Below are 23,596 nucleotides of genomic sequence, written 5' to 3' on the forward strand. Positions count from 1 at the left end.
AAAGATGAAAGTAACAGTGAGTTTTGGAAGGACTGGGGTGGTTGTCCCTTGCAGAAATGAGTGGACAGTCAGAGAGTTGATACAACAAGCAACTCAAAGGTACATTAAAACGCTGGAAAAGGTAAGTGTTGCAACTTGTTTTTTTTTCCGTTTCTTACTTATGCTTGCCAGTCTAAGATGGGTATTTCTTTTGCTGATAGTAAAATAAAATACAAATTTTAAGTCATGTTTTTTTTTACATTTACATTTGAGAATAATATAATGTACAGCCCCTTTAAAAATTACATTCAGTGAATACGTGCACCTGCGCCCTGTCTAACAGATCTAGTGTGTGTTCTTATTATCAGAATGCTGCCGCCCAATCTGGTGGCCTCCACCTTACTAAACGTTAAGCACTAGAGTCAACTCTGCATAAATACTGTGAAAATCTAATTTGGATGATTTTTGCATATGCAAGGCCTTAACCAACCATGAAAAATCACAGAGGCACTTATTTCAATTATTCCAAATTATCATTTAGAGATATCTGCAATTGCATTTTAAGATATCTTGAAATATTTAGAGGTATCTGTAAAACATTTCAAGATATCTCAAATTGCACTGCATATATTTTTAATTATGCAGTTGTTAAGGTATCTAAAATTCATTTAGATATCTGTAAATCAATTTCACATATTTGTAAATCAATTAGAGGTGTCTAAAAATGAAATAAAGATATCTCACATTGATTTAGAGAGATCTTTAAATAATATGGAAACCATGTGGATTTTGCTAGCATTGAAGATCTCTCTAAATGACTTGCTGTTCATTTAAAGAGGTCTCTAAATCATTTTAAGATATCTTGAAATAGCTTCCTTTTCATTTGGAGATATCTCAATTGTCAGGAAGTCCATTCAAATAAGAGCATTTTCACAGGAAGTCATTTAGAGATATCTTCAAATAAATTAAGAGATATCTTTAACCACCTCATTTTAAGATATCTCTAAATGACAGTTTGGCGTACCATGTTAGCAAAATCCACATGGTTTCCGTATTTAAAGATATCTCTGAATGACTTCCTGTGAAAATGTTGTATGTTTTGAATGGACTTGTTCATTTATGTTATTTCAAGATACAGTGCACTCCGCTTATAAGAATTACTGATATATAAATAAACCGCATATAGTGATCAAAACCACTGGGACAAAATCATTCCCATACTGACCATGCTGAAATACTCTGCTTGTAAGAATCAAGCAATCCGCTTATAAGATTCATTTAGGCGCAAACTGACTGCATGTACTACGATAATGTATCAAGTGCAATGACATGTAGAATCAGTAAAGCTGTTTTAAAATTAAAATTCAATCACATCTCGCGTGATTAGGCACCTACACAGCGTGTATCCAGTATAATCCCTGGTCCACAGCGAATCCCAGTAGAACAACGTAAGTTGTGCAGTTCATGACGTGGCAGGAAAAAGAAAGATGCACGACTGCAAGTTCCACTTAGTAAAAACTGAGATTTGCTTCGCTTCTGAAAAAAAAGCAAGCCACAGATGCTTAAATGCAGTGGTAGTCCTGACAGTAAAATAATGTCATTTTAATTCAAAAGGCATTACATGTAACACCTCACGGCAGTTAAACTAGGCATCCTCACAAGACAATCGCTTCTCAAGTATACTATAGTAAAATAGGATTCTGCAGCCTTGAGTAAACATAATTGTGTTCATATACTGTAACAAGTTGCTTCCCCATGAGGACTTGTTTTGATTGTTTTGATGTATTGGTCTCAGTAGTTGAGCAGTATTGACATTTGTATGCTGTGTTGAAACTACTGATGCACGGAGGCATGCTTTTGCTAATTGTAATCATGTTGGTCCACTTTAAAGAATCAACCACTTATAAGAATCAAATGGAGTGCACTGTATCTTAAAGTGATTTAGAGATATCTCAAAATGAACAGGAAGTTATTTAAAGATATTTCTAAATGGGGTAGACTAGAAATCTCTAAATGAACTTGAGATGAGAGGATACTAAAGAGGCAACGGTAATAACTGACTGACTTTCATTGTATTTTGCTTAAAATGTAATACTGTGTTCTCGCTGGTTTCGTGACGCTGCCTGTTTGACTTTTTAAAGTGCATTCACTGCGAATATATGCAAGTACATTTATTTTCTGTTTTCTACTTAAAACATGTTGAATGGTTTACATGGGAGATATAGTGGTTGGGAGTGTTCTGTCTATAGACAGTTTTCTGTATTAAAAATATTTTGGGAACTGAAAAATGAGTGTGTGTTTGGAATGTGTACTGTAGCATTGGCGAATCGACAGCTGATTTCGTAAGCAAAAAATAAAAGTTGCTTTCAGCTTCTTGCAATTTAGCGTGAAAAAATAGGCATTTTATTTTCCTTACAGTATTTCACACTGTGAATTCATACTTTATCAGTGCCGTGCATTTAGTTACTATGGCGATGCGGTCAAACATATACCGACTAAATGGCTGGTGTTCGAGGCATACTCCGATGACCTAGTGAGTCAGTGGCATGCATGATGTTAGTTTATTAATCATTTGAAGGTATCTGTGATTTTAAAACTTCATAATTATTTCTACGTAGTATTACAAATGTAAAGAAATACAAAAACTTTGTCTTTAATGTTTGCCATTAACTTTTCTCCCGTGTATAAGATTTATTTTAAAGGCAGCAAAATGTGGAAATTGCACATTCCTTTTCATTAGCGTGTCAACATAACTTTAAAAGGGTTACAAAACTTGAAAAATGTTGCTGAATTTGTTACTCAAGGCTAAAAAAAACAATGTCTGCTTGTACGTTTTTTGTTTAGCTGTACTTGAGAAAATGCAGTGAAAACGAAAGCAGCCATATTTAGCTGGAAACAAGGTATTCTCGGCACAGCTAAGAGTTTAGTATTGGTTTGAAGGCAGCAGGAGCTTAGCGTGATTTTTAATTTTTTCTTGACAGATGCCCTTATGCAGGGCGAGTTACAGAGGAAACAAGTTATCACAATACAGCTAAGCGATTACAATACAGCTAAGAAAAAAAGCAGTACAGTTTTTTGTTTGGGGATTTTTTTTAGTTTCTGTTTGCACTTTTTTGTCAAATGAAACGTTTTTTGCAGTTATTGTGCACAGTGTGTTTGTTTTTGTAGGTTGTATGCACATGTGCTTTGTATTTCTAGTGTATACATGCAACTACTGTTATAAACTGCAAAAAATGTTCACCTTGCTTCACTCGGCACCATACATTCTCAGTCTTGGCTACTTTGCTCTGCTCAAACCCCAGTGAGATATTTGATGTATTCAGAGTTTTAATTGATTTAAATCATGTTTGTAATGTAAACTATTTCCTGTGACGTCAGACCTTAGGTACTTGCCCGCCCACCGAAGTTGGGGCCCACCAAAATTTCCATTCCTAGCTACACCCCTGCTCTCGATACTTTTCCAGTTATTGATTATCAACTGAAATCGTGTTTTTATTCCCTTAATTTGCAACTTAGTCCATAATTAGAAGTTTTTAGTAGTTCCCACAAACTCCTTTTTTGTATCCTTTTCACCATATGTGCCAGTAAAAAGGCATAAGTACCATTACCCTTATTACATTGGTGCTGTTTAGCTTTAAATGAATGTAAAACAAGATTATTGGTTGTGTATCAGAAACTAGTGTTAGTCGATATTATCATTAAGGAAAGCAAGTTCTCTAACATCCCAAAATGTTACGAGTTCCACTGGACCAGCTTGCATGATTTGTCTCATTAAATAAAATGGCAGACCTCAGTATTCATTAATTAGAAACACCCACTGTAAGCCAGATCTGTCTTGCAATTGATGCGAGATAAAGCCTGTGGAAGTGTAAATTAACTGCAAAAAAAGTTATTTGCTTTTATTCTGTCAAGGAAATAAGCAATCCATTACATAAAGCGTTTCATCTTAATCCAGTGCCTTTTGTGATAATCTGTTGTGAAAAGTAGATGACATCTTCAGGCTCTGTTTAGAAGCAGGAAGCAACATGCATTTAATCAGCGCATACTAGGCTTGTCAATTAATTGCAGTTAATTTCTGCTTATAGGATGTATATTTTTTTTTAACGCACGTTAATCACACTCCTCTGTCTTGTCCCTGTTAGCATACCGTAATTCATTTCATGTTCGGATATTCACTCATTATTTAAATATTCATTCCGATATTTGTTTGTTTTTCAAAGAGTAATAAAAGCAATTTATTGCTGAATGCAGGCAGAAACAGCATAGCAGCAGGGGCAGGGGGCGTGTCCGTGGCCGTTGTGTGTGTGCCTTTATTTTGCAGCAAGACCTTACAATATGTAACACCTTAAAATAGAAAAATATCCCAGGAGTAAAGAATAAGTTGTGTAGGACTTACTTTACCCCAGTGAATTAACTACAAAACAAAGGATGCCAAATAGCAGTTTAAGTTAAACGTTGCTTTGTTTATTTCCAAAGTAAATAGTACAGAAAGTTAACAACGCATTTTATTTATTTTTTCATTCCTTGCCATTGTCGTTTCTTCACAGTAAACACTGGCCATAAAGTACAATAAGCTTACTTGTGTCTTTTTGTAGCTGAACAAGCAAATGAAAACTGAAATTTAACTTTAAACACTTCTAACAATAAAGCAAACGTGGAATGGCATTGTAAAGTGAAGGGGGAAAAAAATGATTCTCGTTTAATACATTCCACATAACAAAGTGGCATATATATATATATATATATATATATATATATATATATATATATATATATATATATATATATATATATATATATATATATCTATATAAAAATCACTACACAACATTTTCAGAAAGTTGGGTACTGTTTTAAGCGAGGCGTTTCAGAATGACCTTGACCTTTTTTTTTTTTTTTGTCCCATGAGATGCTAGCTTGCTCTAAGTCAGCACAACGCATTTTTATCCCAGATGGCTTTCCATAGACAGGGTTCTCACCAGGCCATTTCAGCTGGGCATGCTGCTCGGCAAAGTGGCTTTTGCTGCCCGGTTGGAAAACACCTGATCCGTCCGTTTTGCAGATGCTGCTGTGCGTTTAACAATAAAGTTTGATTGTGCTGCTACCACTCTAGATCACTTGCGTCTATTTGGGGTGATAAAAAAATTTGGAACCACATGACAGTCGTGTTATGTCTTGACATAACATTTAACCAATCTGAGAGTTGAAGGGGCGGGTTTTCTGTGTTAAGCATTTCGAGGGCTAACACTTTAAAATGAATGATTTTTTTCAACCCAAAATAGTGACAATGAGTGCAGAGTTTTCAAAATAAGCCGTCGATTGGCACAATCCACTGCCTAGTACTATATTTGTGCCAGCTACTTTATTAAAAAAAATATTAAATTATGTTCAGGTATTATCATTCAGTCCATTTTTTGTTGTATTATTGTAATGTAAGGTGATATGTAGTACAAATAGCTATACATATGCACCAAACAAAAAAAAAAAAAAAATGTACCCAGGTGCTTGTGAGAAATATTGGGGGTTCATATATAGAGGCGCTACGCCTTTAAGAAGAAAGGCGTGATGGGATATCAGCTGAACACTTGTCAGCTGACATACAAATGCTTAAGTGCGGAGGTGCTGGATTATTACACAGGGTTTCATGCAACAGTTATGACGGTGACCAAACATGTGTGAGCACTGTTGTGAAAAAAATGGTTAAAATGAACAGTTGCATTCAAAAAATGTAGAACAGTGAAAAACAAAAATGGACTTGCATTGACAAAATGCCCTGAAAACTTAACATAATGAAAACTATTTAAATGAAGAAATAAGCTCGATAATTAAGCTAAAAGGGAAGTGAAAAGGTTACTTTTTTTTGTGAACTCCAATAACCCTACGTCATCTTTCTCACTTTCTACACAAGTACACTTTCTAGTAGTTCTGCTACAGACAACAATACAACAACAAATTAAACCTATCAGTGCAAACCCTTGAATCAAGCTAAGTACAACACTATAACCAGTCTATAGCTACCGACTGCAACCCCCTTACATTGTAGCTTTGTTTCATTTCAATATCCACATTTATTTTAAACAATATTATTTATAATTGTGGCTGATATAACTGTTACTCAGTGAATGTTTGTTTTATTTAGGCAATTTCAAGTTATATTTGATTTATTATTATTATTATTATTATTATTATTATTATTAATTAATAAATTAATTATTTAAATGGCAATTTAACTTGTTAATTTGTGAATTTAGCAGTTGGTTCAATTGTTGTTTACGTCCTAACAACAATTTGCAGGATTATAAATAAATATAAATAAATAATTTCCCCCTGGTTATATTTATCTAAAGGTCTTAGGTCTTTGTCCTTTCGACCCATAAATATGAAACAGGAAAGCTGGGTATTTATACTGGGTGGTTTGTTTGTTGAATAATAATAATAATAATAATAATAATAATAATAATAATAATAATAATAATAATAATAATAATAAGAGCCTCTGTAATAAAACAAACTTAAATGAGATGGATGCAGTAATTGTTCTAATAAAGTATGCGATTAAAATCATGTTTAACCGAGATACTTTTATTATTATTTTTTTTAAACTCAAGGTTAATTGCAGTCCATTTTTTTTTAAATACACAAGCAAACTAGAAATTTAGAGAAGGCTGTAGGGATAATATTTGGAGAAGATTCATGAAAACTCACATAGTGTGTGGCTGTCAGGCAGAGAGAGGGACAACATTTGCATACTTAGAAATAACATATATTGATGTTTTCCATGTTTGGTTATCTAAAAGTAATGCATTTGCATTGCAGTGGTGGCTGTTTGAGGTTTAAAGAAGTCTTTGAATTCTGGTGTCCTAGATAAAGACCTACTTACACTGCCATCCCTAATGATGCAGAACTCATATAAAATAGATCAAAAGGAAAATAATAAAACAATCCAGAAGATTTTATTCAAGAGCCACTGGTGTTTATTTTCAAAAACAAACATTTTGCATGTCTGTACAGTACATTACCTCAGTAATGCACTGTGTGCTAGCAGTCCTGTTGTTTTTAAAAGACTTTTCCTATGAATCTGGGACAGCATGCTCTACAGCACCAGGTCCACTTTGTCTAGGCCCCCATTCTTGTCATAGCTTCCTCATTGTTCAGATTCATTACAATTCCAGGCATATGGATTACATAATCTGCATATTCCTCACTCCAGCGTTATACCCAAAATCTCCTTTATGGTGCCAGGGATATTGCCATTAGTGAACCCAAAAAATGGGGACTGTTGCACATTTATCGTGTCTATCCATCCATCTCTCTGTCACACTCTACATGGCAAATATGCAGTTTTTTTTGCATATCTTTGGCAATCTTGTATCATACACTCTTAAGCCCGAGACAGATAGACAGATAGGCCTGTCGCGGCACCGCTGGGCCTTTTCATGGTGCGGTGCCGCTAGTCTGCACCAGGACACACAGGAGCTGTATTCACTACGTGGTACAGTAGTTATCAGTACCACACCGTAAGCTATGTACTCGAAAATAGCTTACATATATGGCCAGAAGTTTTGCATCACCTAATAGAATATTAGGTTAATTAAAAAAAATATATTTACAGTACTGTGCAAAAGTTTTAGGCAGGTGTGAAAAAATGCTGTAAAGTAAGAATGCTTTCAAAAATAGACATGTTAATATATTATATTTATCAATTAACTAAATGCAAAGTGAGTGAACAGAAGAAAAATCTAAATCAAGTCCATATTTGGTGTGACCACCCTTTGTCTTCCAAACAGCATCAATTCTTCTAGGTACACTTGCACAAAGTCAGGGATTTTGTAGGTATATAGTCAGGTGTATGATTAAACAATTATACCAAACATGTGCTAATGATCATCAATTCAATATGTAGGTTGAAACACAATCATTAACTGAAACAGAAACAGCTGTGTAGGAGGAATAAAACTGGGTGAGGAACAGCCAAACTCAGCTAACAAGGTGAGGTTTACTGTCAAAAGTCATACACCATGGCAAGACTGAGCACAGCAACAAGACACAAGGTAGTTATACTGCATCAGCAAGGTCTCTCCCAGGCAGAAATTTCAAGGCAGACAGGGGTTTCCAGATGTGCTGTCCAAGCTCTTTTGAAGAAGCATAAATAAACGGGCAACATTGAGGATCGTAGACGTAGTGGTCAGCTAAGGAAACTTACCGCAGCAGATGAAAGACACATAATGCTTACTTCAATTCGCAATCAGAAGATGTCCAGCGATGCCATCAGCTCAGAATTGGCAGAAAACAGTGGGACCCTGGTACACCCATCTACTGTCTGGAGAAGTCTGGTCAGAAGTGGCCTTCATGGAAGACTTGCGGCCAAAAAGTTATACCTCTGACGTGGAAACAAGGCCAAGTGACTGAACTATGCACGAAAACACAGGAACTGGGGTGCAGAAAAATGGCAGCAGGTGCTCTGGACTGATGAGTCAAAATTTGAAATATTTGGCTGTAGCAGAATGCAGTTTGTTCGCCGAAGGGCTGGAGAGCGGTACACGAAGGCTGCAGGCAACAATAAAGCATGGTGGAGGTTCCTTGCAAGTTTGAGGCTGCATTTCTGCAAATGGAGTTGGGGATTTGATCAGAATTACTGGTCTCCTCAATGCTGAGAAGTACAGGCAGATACTTATCCTTCATGCAATACCATCAGGAAGGCATCTGATTGGCCCCAAATTTATTCTGCAGCATGACAACAACCCCATACATACAGCGAAAGTCATTAAGAACTATCTTCAGCATAAAGAAGAACAAGGAGTCCTGGAAGTGATGGTATGGCCCCCACAGAGCCCTCATCTCACCATCATCGAGTCTGTCTTACATGAAGAGAAAGAAGCAAATGAGGCTGCGTAAATCCACAGAAGAACTGTGGTTAGTTCTCCAAGATGTTTGGGCCAACCTACCTACCAAGTTCCTTCAAAAACTGTGTGCAAGTGTACCTAGAAGAATTGATGCTGTTTTGAAGGCAAAGGGTGGTCACACCAAATATTGATTTGATGTACATTTTTCTTCTGTTCACTCACTTTGCATTTTGTTAATTGATAAATATAAACTATTAACATGTCTATTTTTGAAAGCATTCTTACTTTGCAACATTTTTTCACACCTGCCTAAAACTTTTGCACAGTACTGTATATATGAACAGAATTTTGATATTTTATTTAACGTCATGCAGTCTACAAAACTACAAAATGGTATCTCAGAAGTCTACCGGAAACTACAATAGTAGTACAGTATTCGATAGATTTCGAAATGTCACATTTTTCAGTTTTTGGAAAACTGCAAAGCGATATGTAATTTCAATATGTCAATGTGACATTATTAATTCTATAATGCAAAACTTTTGGCCATAGCTGTAATGCCCCTGTGGCAGAGCAAAACTCTGCCCTTTTTAAATTGGCAGGGATGGGGTTAATTTCCCCTACCTGCCTGGGTTTATTATGTTCAGGTGGCTGGGGTTGATTAGGTTAATTAACGATCAATCAGCGCCCAGCCACCTGATATAAAAGGAGGCCTCTGCTTCTCATTTGGGAGGAGGGAGCTGAGGAAGCAGGTTGGTGTTTTGTTGGTTGTGATTTTTCAATTTTCTAAATCCAGTGAAGGCATTGCCCAGCCTGGAAACCTTTATTTTGTACGTTTTGCTTTTTTTGTCTTTCTTTTTGTCTTTCAATCCCTTTGTTTTGGCCCTTGTGCCTTTTTATTTTTGTATCTATTTATAATAAAAGTATATTTTTTTGTAACTTTTTGTATGCATTACTGGTTATCAAAGACACTTTCTGGGAACAGTTCAACAGTGCATATTCTGTGCTGACTAGTCAGAAAAACAATGTCTTTGTGTTTGTTTTAATGTTAAGGTTTGGTTAAAGGGGCAGGAATTCCCCAGAGAAATTAGAGCCCAAATAAATGTCTCAGTAAAATGGGTTGGTAAGAAACCAACATCATACAGATTATTAAATGAGATAGTCATAATTACTGTCCAGATTTACTGAATAGTTAATGGTAATTAAATACTTAGTACAGCACTAGTAAAGCATTAGTACAGCACTTTAAAATAAGTTTATTGTAGCCTACGGTACATGATCATTTACAGTATCTATGGAAACTTTATGTAATGATTGAATATTTTTGTAATTATGTGGTGTATTTGATATCTAACAGTGAACAGCAGCCTGTGTGGAGTCATGCAAGTCATGGTACTTCACCTTTTAATATTCCAAGCCTTTTTACCCCTTGTTCTGCTTTGCAACATTCAGGGGAATTTAAATAGCAAGTTCCCTTATCGACTGCATTTTTAAAATACCTTTTATAGTAGTTCCTTTTTTGGTATGATAGATTGTAACTACTGCCACCATGACAAAAAAGAGAAATATGCAACATATCTGGAGAATTGGAACTCAACTTGATATTGATTTTTTCAATGCTGAGTGCATTTATAACAAGAAACTGGAATATGGAAATTAGCTAACGGGTCATGTGCATTTACACTGAATGCAGACACATACTGGGCACTGTAAACCATATATTGTTTTCACCTGCTGACATGTCATATATTCTGGAGATGATCTATGTTTTTAATATTTGCATTGCAGGACTGCAATAAAATACACATTTTGCTCAATCTAAATTTTCACTTATTTTGTCATGATGCAGAGGAATGCATCATTCTTTGCACGTAATCTTTGGAGCATTTGCCTTGGAACGATGGTAAATGGCAATGGTAAACTAGATATATTGCTCCCTTTGTGAAACGGTATTACTGCATAAATTCTTTAGCTGTTTTCTCCTGGGTGCAATGCTGATGGTATTTCAGCTGTCCATCAATGCAGAAGACTGGGGAGATGAAACTATAAATTGTACAAAGGGTCAGAGAAAAGACAAACCCCAAAGCCACATTTCCAGAGACTGGAGATTTCCCCAGTCCCCTGATTTTAGAGTGCTAACTGTGATTTAACAAGCTAGGCTTTTAAGTTTCTAAAGTCCCTTTTCCTTTCATGCAGTTTAAGGATGAGCAAATATCTTATCGATCTCTACTTTGTATAGGTGCTCTGGCGCTGCATTGTGTTACGTAGGACACTGTTGACAATAGGATAACCACCGATATGACTCTAGGCAGTGCTTTTGCTCGGTGGTCATGGTGTAAGGCATAAATCAGCTGAGAGTTTTGATACCAGTTCAACAAAACGTGTCTGGAATGCTAATATTGTCAGGCCCATAAATCTGAATTTTTACAAAGGTGTTGAACTGTCTTGCTAGCCTGAAATATGATTTTTTTTTTCCCTGTGGTTTTTTTTTTCCCTGAGGTCATGTTAAATTTCACCCATGCTGTGGTAATCATTTCAATGGTGAATTACAGTACCGAGACCTGCAGGACAAATCATTTTAAAAGCCTCTTCCGATGATTGTATAATCCAGGGATGAGAGGATCATTATGAAAATAAATAGCAGCTCTTTGTTCCTTCGATATAGTGGAATTCCTAATGATTGATCACATTTATTAATTTAGTAGTTCATGGTTTCCCTTGTCGATGCTGCTAAATGGCAGTGGCACAGACCATCAGAGATGACGCCCAGCGTATCTAAATTGAAATGAGTTGCAGGAAATGATTTTGCTCTCATTTGGGAATATTAACTTTTTAAACTCCCACTCATTACTTGACCTACGTTCCTTCTAAGACTTTCATTTAGTTAGCCACAGTGGCTAAAGCAACTTAACATTTTTTAGCCACACTGGAAAAAATTTAAGCTACTTAACAATATTGTTACTGTTTCACAAGGCAAAAAGACATGTATTTTATTTGAAAACATGTAGATATTTAAAAGCCAGACCCTACCTTTTACAATACACATAAACAGTATATTCAAAGTGCACTATAACTTTGATTCCCATTTAATAAATGCCAAACTTTGTCTTACATGAAAAAATGTCATTACAGATTTCCTAAATTCTGAATAGGTTTGCAGAGATACAGTGGCTCTCAAAAGTATTCACACCCTTGGACTTTTCCACATTTTATTGTGTTACAACATGGAATCAAAATGGATTTAATTAGGAGTTTATGCCACTGATTAACACAACAAAAGACCATAATGCCAAAGTGAAAAATAAAATCTACAAACTGTTCTAAATTAATTACAAATATAAATCAGAAAATATTCGATGTGATTAATAATATTAGTAGGATTGTATAGCCACTACTGTGTTTAATAAACTTTATACTAATATACTTTATACTTTATACAAATATTGCGCTGATTCTGACATTAAAACTCAATATATCAGTGAGACAAATCCTTTTTTTTTTTAAATAGTAATAAATGTGTTTATTTATTTTTTTATTAAGTTGTTCCTCTTTCGAGTCCACCCTGTTACTATTTACAAAATATATATCTGGCACTTTTTCAAACAACGAAAATAAAACAAAAAACCTTATCTGATCTTTTGAAGCTGCGTGTTTCTGGCATGCCGTCTGTGAAGGGTATGTTTGAAACCATGACTGCTTCACCTCCCTGTGACTATCACGGTAATATTTTAGTTGTGTGTACATGGTTGGTATTCCTTGGGCTGCATCTTTCGGAACATGATTTTAATCATTTGTCTGTACAATTTCTTTTTTAAAACATGTCAAGAATTTTTCCTTTTGGATGCCATGTTTTTTAAAAAAATAAAATAAATAAATAAATAAATAAATACAAGCAGCGCCTTCCACTGACTGTTTCCAATTAGAACCTCTGTCTTCCCACCAAACCCATGTTTGTGGCATACATTTTACATGAACAAGCTAAAGGGCTTTGATTGGGCAAAATGAAATCAAACTAATCTGTATTGATTCAACTACCAGCACACTTTGAAAGTAATCGTGCTGGTAGTCTTACACAAGTACATTTTTCAAAGCCTTCGCCATCATGGCGAACTTGGTAAAAAATAGGGAAAACGTTTTGCTGGTGGTGACGTGGCGAGCAGCTTGTGGGAATGTAGCTTAATCCGTGTTCATTAGAGACCACTCCCTTTCCAGTGCATGTCTATGGGATGTGTGCTTCATTATTTTAACATGCAAAACTGAATAATGCAAAAGTAACAAAGAAAAGTGTAAATGTTGACATCCTTATTAAGTTAACAGTCATTTAGATAAAAATAGATCTAACCCATTTAATGAAATTATCAGCATCTGACATCGGCAAACCTTTGGACCTCTATAAAGCTGTTCTTGTAACCCTATATTGTATGTGCTTCCCAGTTTAATAATTGATGTGAGTGATAATCACTATTGGTCCCTGCTGCTGCTCTACATATACAGCAGATTAAAAGCTTGTATAGCTTCACTGGGCTGTCATTGCTGTTGGCCAACAGGTACACACTGTATGAAACTTGGATGAGTTAAGAGTGTGTATTTTTGCTGCAGTTTCCAAGTAAAATACTCTGATTTCAATATCAAACTTGTGTAACTGGTTGTGAAAGCATTTGTGGGTGGATAGGGATTAGTCTTGTGACGCCGTTCAAATTGTTTTGACTGAGACAATTGGCTTGAATACGCTGAAACAGAATTCTGTCCTAATAGCACGTAAGAAGGCGGCATCTACATTAGTGTCTTAGAAATGTAGCATTAAATATATTGCTTAATTTTGAATTTTTCATTATTGTATTATTATTTTTTTTGTTATCCACTGAACTAATTTTATTAATTTATTTGTAAGTGGTGATTTTCAAAATATCTAACACTATAAAATTGTAAAACTAACACAGTGTTATTTTGTATTCCCTAACGTAACGCATTACTGTGGTTGCTTAAAAATAAGTGTTTTACAGTGTACATGATGAATCAATCATTCTGAAAGATTTGAACAGTATAGATTCGTGGAAGTGTTGTGTTGTAGTGACTTTTTAAGAACATCAGAAATGTTACAAACAAGAAGAGGTCCATTTGGCCCATTTTGCTTATTTGGTTGTTCATTGATCCAAGCAAGAACCTCATCAAGTCAATTCTTGAAGTAACCATGTAAATCAGCTTCCACAACAGTGTTTCATTAATTTGGAACAGTGTTTAAATCTCGTGAAGACTATGGGGACATAAATTTGTAGACCGATCAATATTGATAAGACGAAGTGCCCTCAAGGGAAGTATTTCTGTGGTTATTTTTGTTTATATATATATATATATTATATATATATAATAATATATATATAATATAATATATATATATATATATATATATATATATATACCTAATACCCTGTAATTGGAATATTTGAAGATGGACAAAACACCAGAGTTTTCTCTTTATATGTAAGAAATCAAGAAAATGGTGTCTGTTATGCTTTCTGTCCAGTTTAAGAAAGCATTCCACCATGCTGTAGTATTATTAACTGTGTATTGGCCTCTTATGCATTTTTCACTTGCAAAAAAAGGAATTTGGCAGCCATTAACTTGTAATGAACATAAGATCCCAAGTATTGCGATAGTAATGAATGTCATGATACTATCCATAATATCGTATCTATACTCCCTATATGAGGTATTGCAGAACACTACTCTATGTATGCTGGTACTGTAGTTATAAATTATAATTCAGAATGCACTATTGGAAGGCTTCTCACCACTTGGTATTACACCTACTATTTCAAACATGGGCTAAGGAAATAAAAACTTCTGTACCAGCAATAAATATGTAAAAGACAAAACTCTCCACACCTTGAATCTTTACACACTGACATACATACCAATTACCACATGTGTTTACACACATGTGCTTATCATTCTTTTGGCATTGTTTCCCTTTGATGAGAAACCCACCCCCCCAGAAAGTACAGCCTATTAGAACTATTTCAGTTGTAATAAGACAGCAACTGTGGGGACCCCGCTGCTATTCTACTGCCTGCAGAATCAACCAGGGATCTTACTAGGGTAGAAGTGAGTTTAGTATGCAAAAGTCTTTTTATATGAAGTCTGTGAATGGTTGTAATAATGGAGTACACTTCTGCTTATTAAAAGCTGTGTGCATCAGTTGAGCTTTTACTGGTATCAGGATACTGTTTTGTAGTTGTCAAATGTAATACTAATTGGAACAAGATTACCTGTAATGTTGTTGAATTAAAATAGAAATTAAACCAGCGTTTTTATGAAAGATTGCTGTCCACTTGCACAGATTTTTTTCTATGCTTGATTTAAATCAGTTTTCAGCATCTCACTTTTTCGTGCATTCTTATACCAAAAGTGTTTTCTTTTTTTTATTTAAATATAACCTTTTCTAATGAGTACCCTTAAACATCTGGAGGTCTCTTGCAGCAAGCATCAACACTGCAAAAGCCTTTAGTGCAGCACATCGTGTCATGCTGCTCTGAATTTTCACAAAAGACGAGGGATATTTGCCTACAAGTGATGGACGAAAATGAAATATTTACCATGCAGGTTTTTTCTTTAATAGAAGTACAATGTATTTGCAGAAATTATTGTCTCATTGACACATGGCTGTTTTAAGGTGATTTTTGTGTCGCCCCCTCTCACACACACACATACACTTTAAATCATTTTTTTTTTAGTGAGCGCCATCTTTATAAAAAACGTAAGTCTTTTAGTACAGGGGTAGGCAACGTTGGTCCTGCAGTGCCACAGTCCTGCAGGTTTTGTATGTATCTCTTAATCATCAATTGCTAAATACCTGGAACACATGGTAATTCTGACCAATCAAGCCAATCATTGAATCAATTAGGGCTTGGGTACAACAAAAACCAAAGTGTCGGTGGCACTCCAGGACCAGAGTTGCCTAACCCTGTTTTAGTATGTTCTTCAGCACTACAAGATCAGATGAATATTAAAAGAAGATATTGTTAAAGATCACACTTGCATAAAAAAAATGTGGATGCAAAGGATGTTTATAATGATCTAAGTACAAGTATAGCCCTGTGAAGATGGTTCAGATGACAGCAGTGTCTAATGTAATGACCGTTTTTGATATATTTTTATTGGGCATAATACACTACTAGTGTACAGTACAGTGTGATAGATGGAATTATTTTGGACCTTGTGTTGCCTGAGATGTGTCCTAATGAGAATAATGAGGATAAGCAGTACAGTGAATTGTTCATTTAAAGACGTTGGGAGGTAGGGGGCTGGGGGATACAAATTTTAAAGAGAGTAAAATGTGTCACAGAACAGTCAATTGTGTACAAGTTATTAGTACTAAAGAATGAAAAGGTACATGTGTAATAAAATGGATAACTGCTCTCCCTTTCAGTGTGACCTCATCGCCCATTCCTTCTGGACTAATGATTTGGCCTCTTATAAATGTCCTGCCTATTATTGGTATGAACTGTATTCAGAGGAATAATTACATATGTTTATTAAAATGTTCAATAAATAAAAAGCACAAGGCCAACTTATGAATAACTTAACATTATACTGCTGGAAGTAGTTTTTTTTTTTTCTTCTAACTATGGCATATGTCTTTAGGATTTATGCTAATATGCCTGACTACTATTTTTCTCTTTTTTTTGGCTGTGAAGTAAAAACACGTTAGTTTTGCCAGGGAGCCGTAAAATGTAATATGCAGTGTAATTATGGTACAACTTTAGAATCAATAAACAGTGCCTGCTGTAGTTACAATGTGTGTGTGTGTGTGTTTAATTATATTTCTGAGAAATTATAATTGGTAAAAAATGTAAACAGCCTTTTAGGACCTTCCTCCCATGACGTTTTCCTTAAAGGGGAAAAAGAACAGATATTCGGAGAGGAATGCATGCTTGTTTCCATTTGGCTACACTTGGCACAATATAACCTTTTATGTATGTGGTAACAATTCACTTTAAAATGAGCTGCTGGATTCCCCTGTGATAAAACAGTTACAGGTTAAGGTCAATTGAAATAACATTTCATTGGTATGACTTGTTTGTTTAATTTGTTAAAAAGCTTATAAAATAATTTATGGTAGTACAACAGACATTTCTTAGTTTAGATTTTGACTGATAATAAAAACACCCCAGAAAGCAATAGTTATTATTTTTCATCTACAGAAAGTATTACAATTAAACAAATGGAATCAAAAGCTGATAAAAGTGGCAGCTGAATAAAAACAACATGTATTCTAAATAGGGAGTCTGACCTTTGACTGATTTGTAGGTTCAATTTGTACAGTAAATAATGATCCTAGTTTTCCAGCTTTTTCATGCATACCTTTAAGAACACACACACACAGGGCTCCTCATTGGCCTTGATGTAGAGGTAACAGATTAACAGTCACTCTGAGAAATTTCAGTGGTTAAAGTACAGGAGGTCATTGGTTCAAATCCAACCTCTGCCACTGACTGACTCGCTGTGTGACCCTGAGCAAGTCACTTATCCTCCTTGTGTTCCATCCTGCGAATGAGATGCTAAGTCAGTGTCCTACGTTAAGTGACTCTGCATATATTGCACAGTTCACAGCCCAAAGCGCTTTGTGATGGTTGTCCGCTATGAAAGACTCTATATAAAAATAAAGGTGATGATGATTATTATTATTATTTATGGAATATTTCACTTTAAATTAAGCTATGGTCACAGTGGCTCTAATATGTAATATTGTAGTTAATTGTTTATCTGGTTCCCCAGCTGGAATAGATATATTAAAGAACATTCATTTTGAATGCACAATGGTGATTGGGGAAGTTGGTTTGGAAACTATCCAGATCTTCACCTGTTAGTAAATAAAATGCATTTATGAATTTAAACCCAAAGATCACAATGTGCCCTAGAGTGCCAATTGTGATGGTGAACACTTGCATAATAGTAATTGGATTGGGGCCACTAGAACTTTTCACAGTGACTTTCAATCACATACAGTCATGTTCTATTTGAAATGACAACCAAGTTTAAAAGAAAAAAACAACAACTTTTAAATCTCATTGACAATCAACTGAGTCTCCAAGCTTGTTTTAACATTCGCTGGATTTTAAAATGTGTTGCAGAAACAATTAGCGTTTAGATAATGCCAACACCACCAAAATGTAAATCAGTTATTTGTATAGATAGTGTAATTGATATCCAAGCTATAACATGTAAAGGTTACCATTATTTCTGTGTTACTGGTGGTATAGGACAGCATGCAAATAGTGTAGAAGTAAAGTGTCCCAACCATTCTGCTCGTACTGTTCTTCAGATTTATGTAGCTATTGTATTGCCTGCAAATGAGCACATCTCTCATTCAGGCTTGTGTGTCATGGTTCGGAGCTATGACTCCTTTGTAATCATTCTGTCCCCTCCAGATATACCACATAAAGCAGCTGCTGAGTGCAGTGCTGTTTAATTACCACATTTGCTTATCATAGAAGTTTCTGTACCGTTTTGTTATGCTAATCCTGCGACTATGCATGCTGTTGCTATATAATTGAGTATAATTTGTTTCCGGATTAAAAAGTAATAAGCAGTGTGAAAGTTTAAGGCAAATTGTAATGCTTGTCTTTAATGCTATCCTTTTTAGCAAAGCACTGTACTTTCTTAATACTGCAATTTAGGAGAATTTACACTCTAAACGTTAATTAAAATAACTTGTGTCTTGATGTTGACACGCTGCTATAGCTGAGAGACTTCCTTTTGAGGGGAGCTTATATTGTATGTTTTTATAAGTTCACAGCCGTAGCTTTTTTTATTGTATTGACTTTGTATTTTCAGAGTTATAAAAAAATGCTTTGACAGGTATACCCTTTTGATTAAGTGAAATTAGTACATCACAAAAAAAAAAAAATCAACTTTTTAGATTACAAGTTGATTCTCATTTTTCAGAAAAGTGATTAACCTAAGTAAACATGTATAAACTCTACAGAAAACTCATCTTTCAAGTTTTGTGAATAGGACCAATTAACTTCATTCTTGGTACACAAATGTATTCTATGATTCTTTAGGTCAAGTTCAATTGAGGGGATGTCACAAAGACGGCTGTAATGGGTGACGTCAAACCAGAACCAGGAACCAACACAGAATAGACAGAGAGACATGGATTGTTGGTGAAGCTGAACGCTTGCTTGCGCTCAGCATTTAACGATTCAACAAACAAAAATAAAAGGTCGTAAGACAAACAAAACAGAGGACTCAGCACTTTAGCCAAAATAAATGTACAAACAAAATGAATTAACACTAAATGAAACAAACGCTAACAAACAGCGGATGAACAGACAAACACAGTGAGTGAAATAAATGTACTTTTACTTCTTTGTTTTTAATTCTCTCCTCTCCACACCCATTCTCCACTCACCAAACACACAACACCGAAAACATGCTGCTTTTATGCAGCTGTACCGAGACTCGATTGCTAATCAATCATTAATTGGAGTCTCGGTACAACTGCACGTGAATTAATAAGTGCAATTCCCCATGCTCACATATTATTACATTTTACCTGCACGTGAAGTGCTGTGCAATCCTTGTCCCTAAATACAAATATACATTTTAAACACTCGTGCTCATAACCCATATTACATCCTGTGTACCAATGACTATACAACAACATTAACACGCAGTACACACAACACGCAACATACAACACAGAAATACACACAGGGGCGGGGCAACATTGCCATCTCGGAGGTCATTTGAAGCACTTTTATCTTTTTAGGGTTGTATAAATGCAGCAAACCAAATGTGTCTGCCATAAAAAAAAAAAAGAAAAAAAAAATGCAAAGCTATTTCACTGCCCCATCAATATTTGATACGTGGCTGTGGTAAGATTCTATTGACCAAGTTTTCTAATGGCCATTTCTGATTTAAAAAAAAAAAGATCCATTCTCTGGCCACATTTATAGTACCCTCTTTGTTTGAGATTCTGACACTTTTTGTTTCAATAAATTAATACCTCAAGCAGTTTCCGCAATGAAATATTTTCTAAACATTTCCATTTTATAAAAAAACATTTTCATGTACATGCTCATGTCAATTATGGATACTGCTGGCCACTGGAGTTTTAAAAAGCCACAAACAGTAGCGGTAGCGACAGCAGCTTATCACCAAGCCCAGTGATTGATTCTGTTGCAGTTAGACTCTGAGCGAAGGCAGCAAATAACTGAATTTAAAATAATAACAATAATACCATTTAATAATAATAACTCCAGCACACTAGAAAGGAAATCCAAAAGTTTTACAAACACTTGTCATTTAATGACTGTAACTAGAGGAAGTAGAGAGTTTACTTGACGACAACTTCATTGAGTTACCTAGTTTTAGGAAAGACTGTTCTCAGTTTCCAATTTTACATATTCATTGTATCTGAGGTGCTATTCCAGTTACACTATTACTGAATTTCTAACGTAAATGACCTCCCTGACATTTACTCAGTAATATATCAAAGTTTCTTGTTACTGATTTTATAACTGAGTAACAGTCTTGAAATTGACAAAGCTTCTGGAGAACCAATTTTCTTTACTTCCCTGAACCAATTAGGGACAGCAGTTATTGTATCCCTCTGGAGCAGATACAAAATCTACCAGACTTGTCATGCCAAATCCAGGCTGTCTTGACTCGCCATGGTGGCTCAACACCCTGTAACAGTGTTATATGGCAGATAGGGTCTCAACCCCCGTAAAGCTGCCTTCAAATATCGGACATGCCATAAAGTTTTCCTGACACACTGCAGCTGGGACTGACTGCAAACGAGAGTTTATACAGCATGATGAAACCTGTGGGAGGAAGTTATTGTGAGTCTTTCAGGAAGTTATCAGGTTGCTGAAAAGGGACAGTTAATTACAAAGACAAATGCAGACTGGCCCTTCACTGCTGGTTTTTCATTAAACAGAGCTATGTCAAACATAGGAATGTTAAGTAGGCTGCCAAATGAAATGATTTCCTTGAAAACACAATGCTTCAAACCTGGAGGTTGAGTGTCAAACTATACTGCTATAAAAACAAATATCAGTGCAATGTTGAATGTTTGTTTCTTTTGGCCTCAAACTTGGAACCTTCAGTATTACAAGTGGCATACATATTGCCCATTAGACTAAATCATACACACAATAAACATACACTCATGCCTTTTGCACATGCACCAAATTTAAACATGTGTCATGCTTGAACAGTGCCTTTAAAATATCAAGTTATTCTCATCTGCATATGTAGTCTTCAACAACTGGGACTTGCAGAGTCCTAGGTCCATTTAAAGTCAGTCCAGTTGTACAGCTATGCTTTTTAATATTAATTGTACATATACATTCCATACTAATACATACTGTAATTTATTAAAACAGTGACATGCTCCTTTTGATAATATTTAATGTAGGAATGCTTTGTTTCCTTCCCCCGAAACCAGCTGTGCAAAGTGACTTTGTGATCACCCTGCACAGTATTGGTTGTAATAATTACAATATGTCCTGGGTGACAGATCTGACACATGTGTTGTTTTTTTTTGTTTTTTTTTTGTTTAGTTTTTTTTTCCCCCCTATATTGAGTGTTGCAAAATGTGTATTTCAGATCTTTACTATCTGGAACTGTTCTGTGTCTTTGATATGTGTTATTCTCTTGAGATACACTTTAGCAAAATGGCTTGATTCCTGTGAAAAATAGCACTTTTTTCATCAGCTATCAGAACTGGCAAATTCATTTTTTGTACTTTGGAGGTTTCTATAGCAGCTGTTTGCTTTGTCTCTTGTTGTAGCTACTTATATCTTAACAACAGTAACAACAGGCATTATGAATATACAGTATATGTATGTACTTCCAGAAACATTGTATTGGCTACCATTGTATTTCGTTACCGATTTAACATGGGCTGTTGTGTCTAATCTTAAGTGATCATAATTTTAATATCAATCAATCAATTATTATTTTATATAGCACCTTTCATAGTGGAACACCATCACAAAGCACTTTACAAGATGCAGTAAATACAAGAAAATCCATAATACTTCAATATGAATATAATTCAGTAATAATCTGGGTAAATCTTAAATTTCTCCAGGCTTCAATTACAATCTGAAAAATATTGAAGCAGCTTGATTTGTTCTTATTATAATTTGTACTGTTTGCATCTGTATTGAAATTGCAATATAAACAAGAATCACTCCATATCTCCAAACACCAGACAGATATTTTGTCTAGCAAATAGATATGTTTACAGCAGATGAATTTCACAGTATTTTTTTAAGCACAAGTATAATAGCCTACATTTCAACAGTCAATGCCGAAGCTGTTTACTTATTCTTCCAGAAGTAATGGTTGGGTGTGACAGGGATACGAGGTTGTATTTGTGCCGGGCCATGTTGTTAACAAGCCTGATGTTGTCGTCCAGGCTTTACTGTGAAACTGACTGTAAGCAGGGATGGTGTGTGCGCATTCTACTGGACTGGAAAAGAATGGCGTGGGGGTTTAATTATGAAAATGCAAGTGTAAACAAACAAGTAAAAAAGATTAGCCTGTCGTCAGACGTCATGTTAATACAAAATGCATTCATTTACTGTGTATTGGTATTGCGTCTGGTCTGAGAAGACGGGCACGTTAAGAGAAATTCAGCAAGATGTTTTTTATTTCAGGGGGGCAGTGTAGGGGTCCAAAATAAATCCTCTATATATCAAGGGCCACGATATAGCGAGAGACCCATAGAAAAACAAATAGGCTAACAAATACTGTACAACCACTCCCTTGTTTTATCGGGGGCGTCGGAGTCCAGTATAAATCCTCTACACAACCTGTTTTTTCTCATTGGTTTCGTATAAAAAGTAGCACACAGTTTTAATTCGTACAATGGAGGGTAATTGCTTCTCGTCAACTTGAGAGTTCCTCTCCTTTCTGAAATGCACAAACCCGCTGCATTGAAATAATCCATTCCCAACATAGAGGCATGTTGCTAGAGAGCTGACCTCACTGCCTTGTGATGTTCGCTAGTGCATTGCTGCCACGCGTGAACGTTTCGTTGGCTAAAGTAAAAACCACTTCAGCATGTAGATATTTAATTTGCTTTGGGTTATTGTGCAATACGTGTGTATATGATAACAGTACAATATTAATGCTTTGTTTTTAATTGTTTTGTATGTTGTTGTTTGTGATGTGCAGTACGAAATAAAATGAACAGTAATTCTTAGTGAAATTGCCTATATATATTGCAGCTAAGGCACAGCAGTTAGACTGTAAAAATGGGGCGGCAACTCCAGGACTGCGATATATCCGAATCTGCAGTATAGCGAGGGGCGATATAATGAGGTGTGTGTGTGTGTGTGTGTGTGTGTGTATATATATATATATATATATATATATATATATATATATATATATATATATATGTGTGTGTGTGTGTGTGTATATATATATATATATATATATATATATATATATATATATATATATATATATATATATATATATATATATATATATATATATATGTATATATATATATATTATATATATATATATATATATATATATATATTAATATCACACACACTCGCACACAAAACATTTTAACCCCTTATTGTATGGCAGTGTAAGCTGTAGATCCCTTGGTATTCAGTGGCATTCATGCTAGAACTAGACTTAGTGATGCGATAAATAACTATTTGAGCCACACAAACAGTGCTGAATTGGTCTTTGCAGGATTGGGGTGAAAATCAGATTAGGCTAGTTTGCCT

General features: G+C 35.2%; 1 protein-coding gene across 1 annotated transcript in view; it reads left to right on the forward strand.

Annotated features, from left to right (window-relative positions):
• Positions 1-4: 4 nt before the first annotated feature.
• LOC121322851 (partitioning defective 3 homolog B-like) overlaps positions 5-23,596 on the forward strand; it is a 130,313-nt gene continuing 106,721 nt past the window's right edge. The window contains exon 1 of the mRNA XM_041263275.1: positions 5-121. Within this exon, the coding sequence (XP_041119209.1) occupies positions 5-121 (117 nt within the window). The remainder of the gene's footprint in view (positions 122-23,596) is intronic.

Source organism: Polyodon spathula, chromosome 11, assembly GCF_017654505.1.
Source record: "Polyodon spathula isolate WHYD16114869_AA chromosome 11, ASM1765450v1, whole genome shotgun sequence".
Classification (NCBI taxonomy): domain Eukaryota; kingdom Metazoa; phylum Chordata; class Actinopteri; order Acipenseriformes; family Polyodontidae; genus Polyodon; species Polyodon spathula.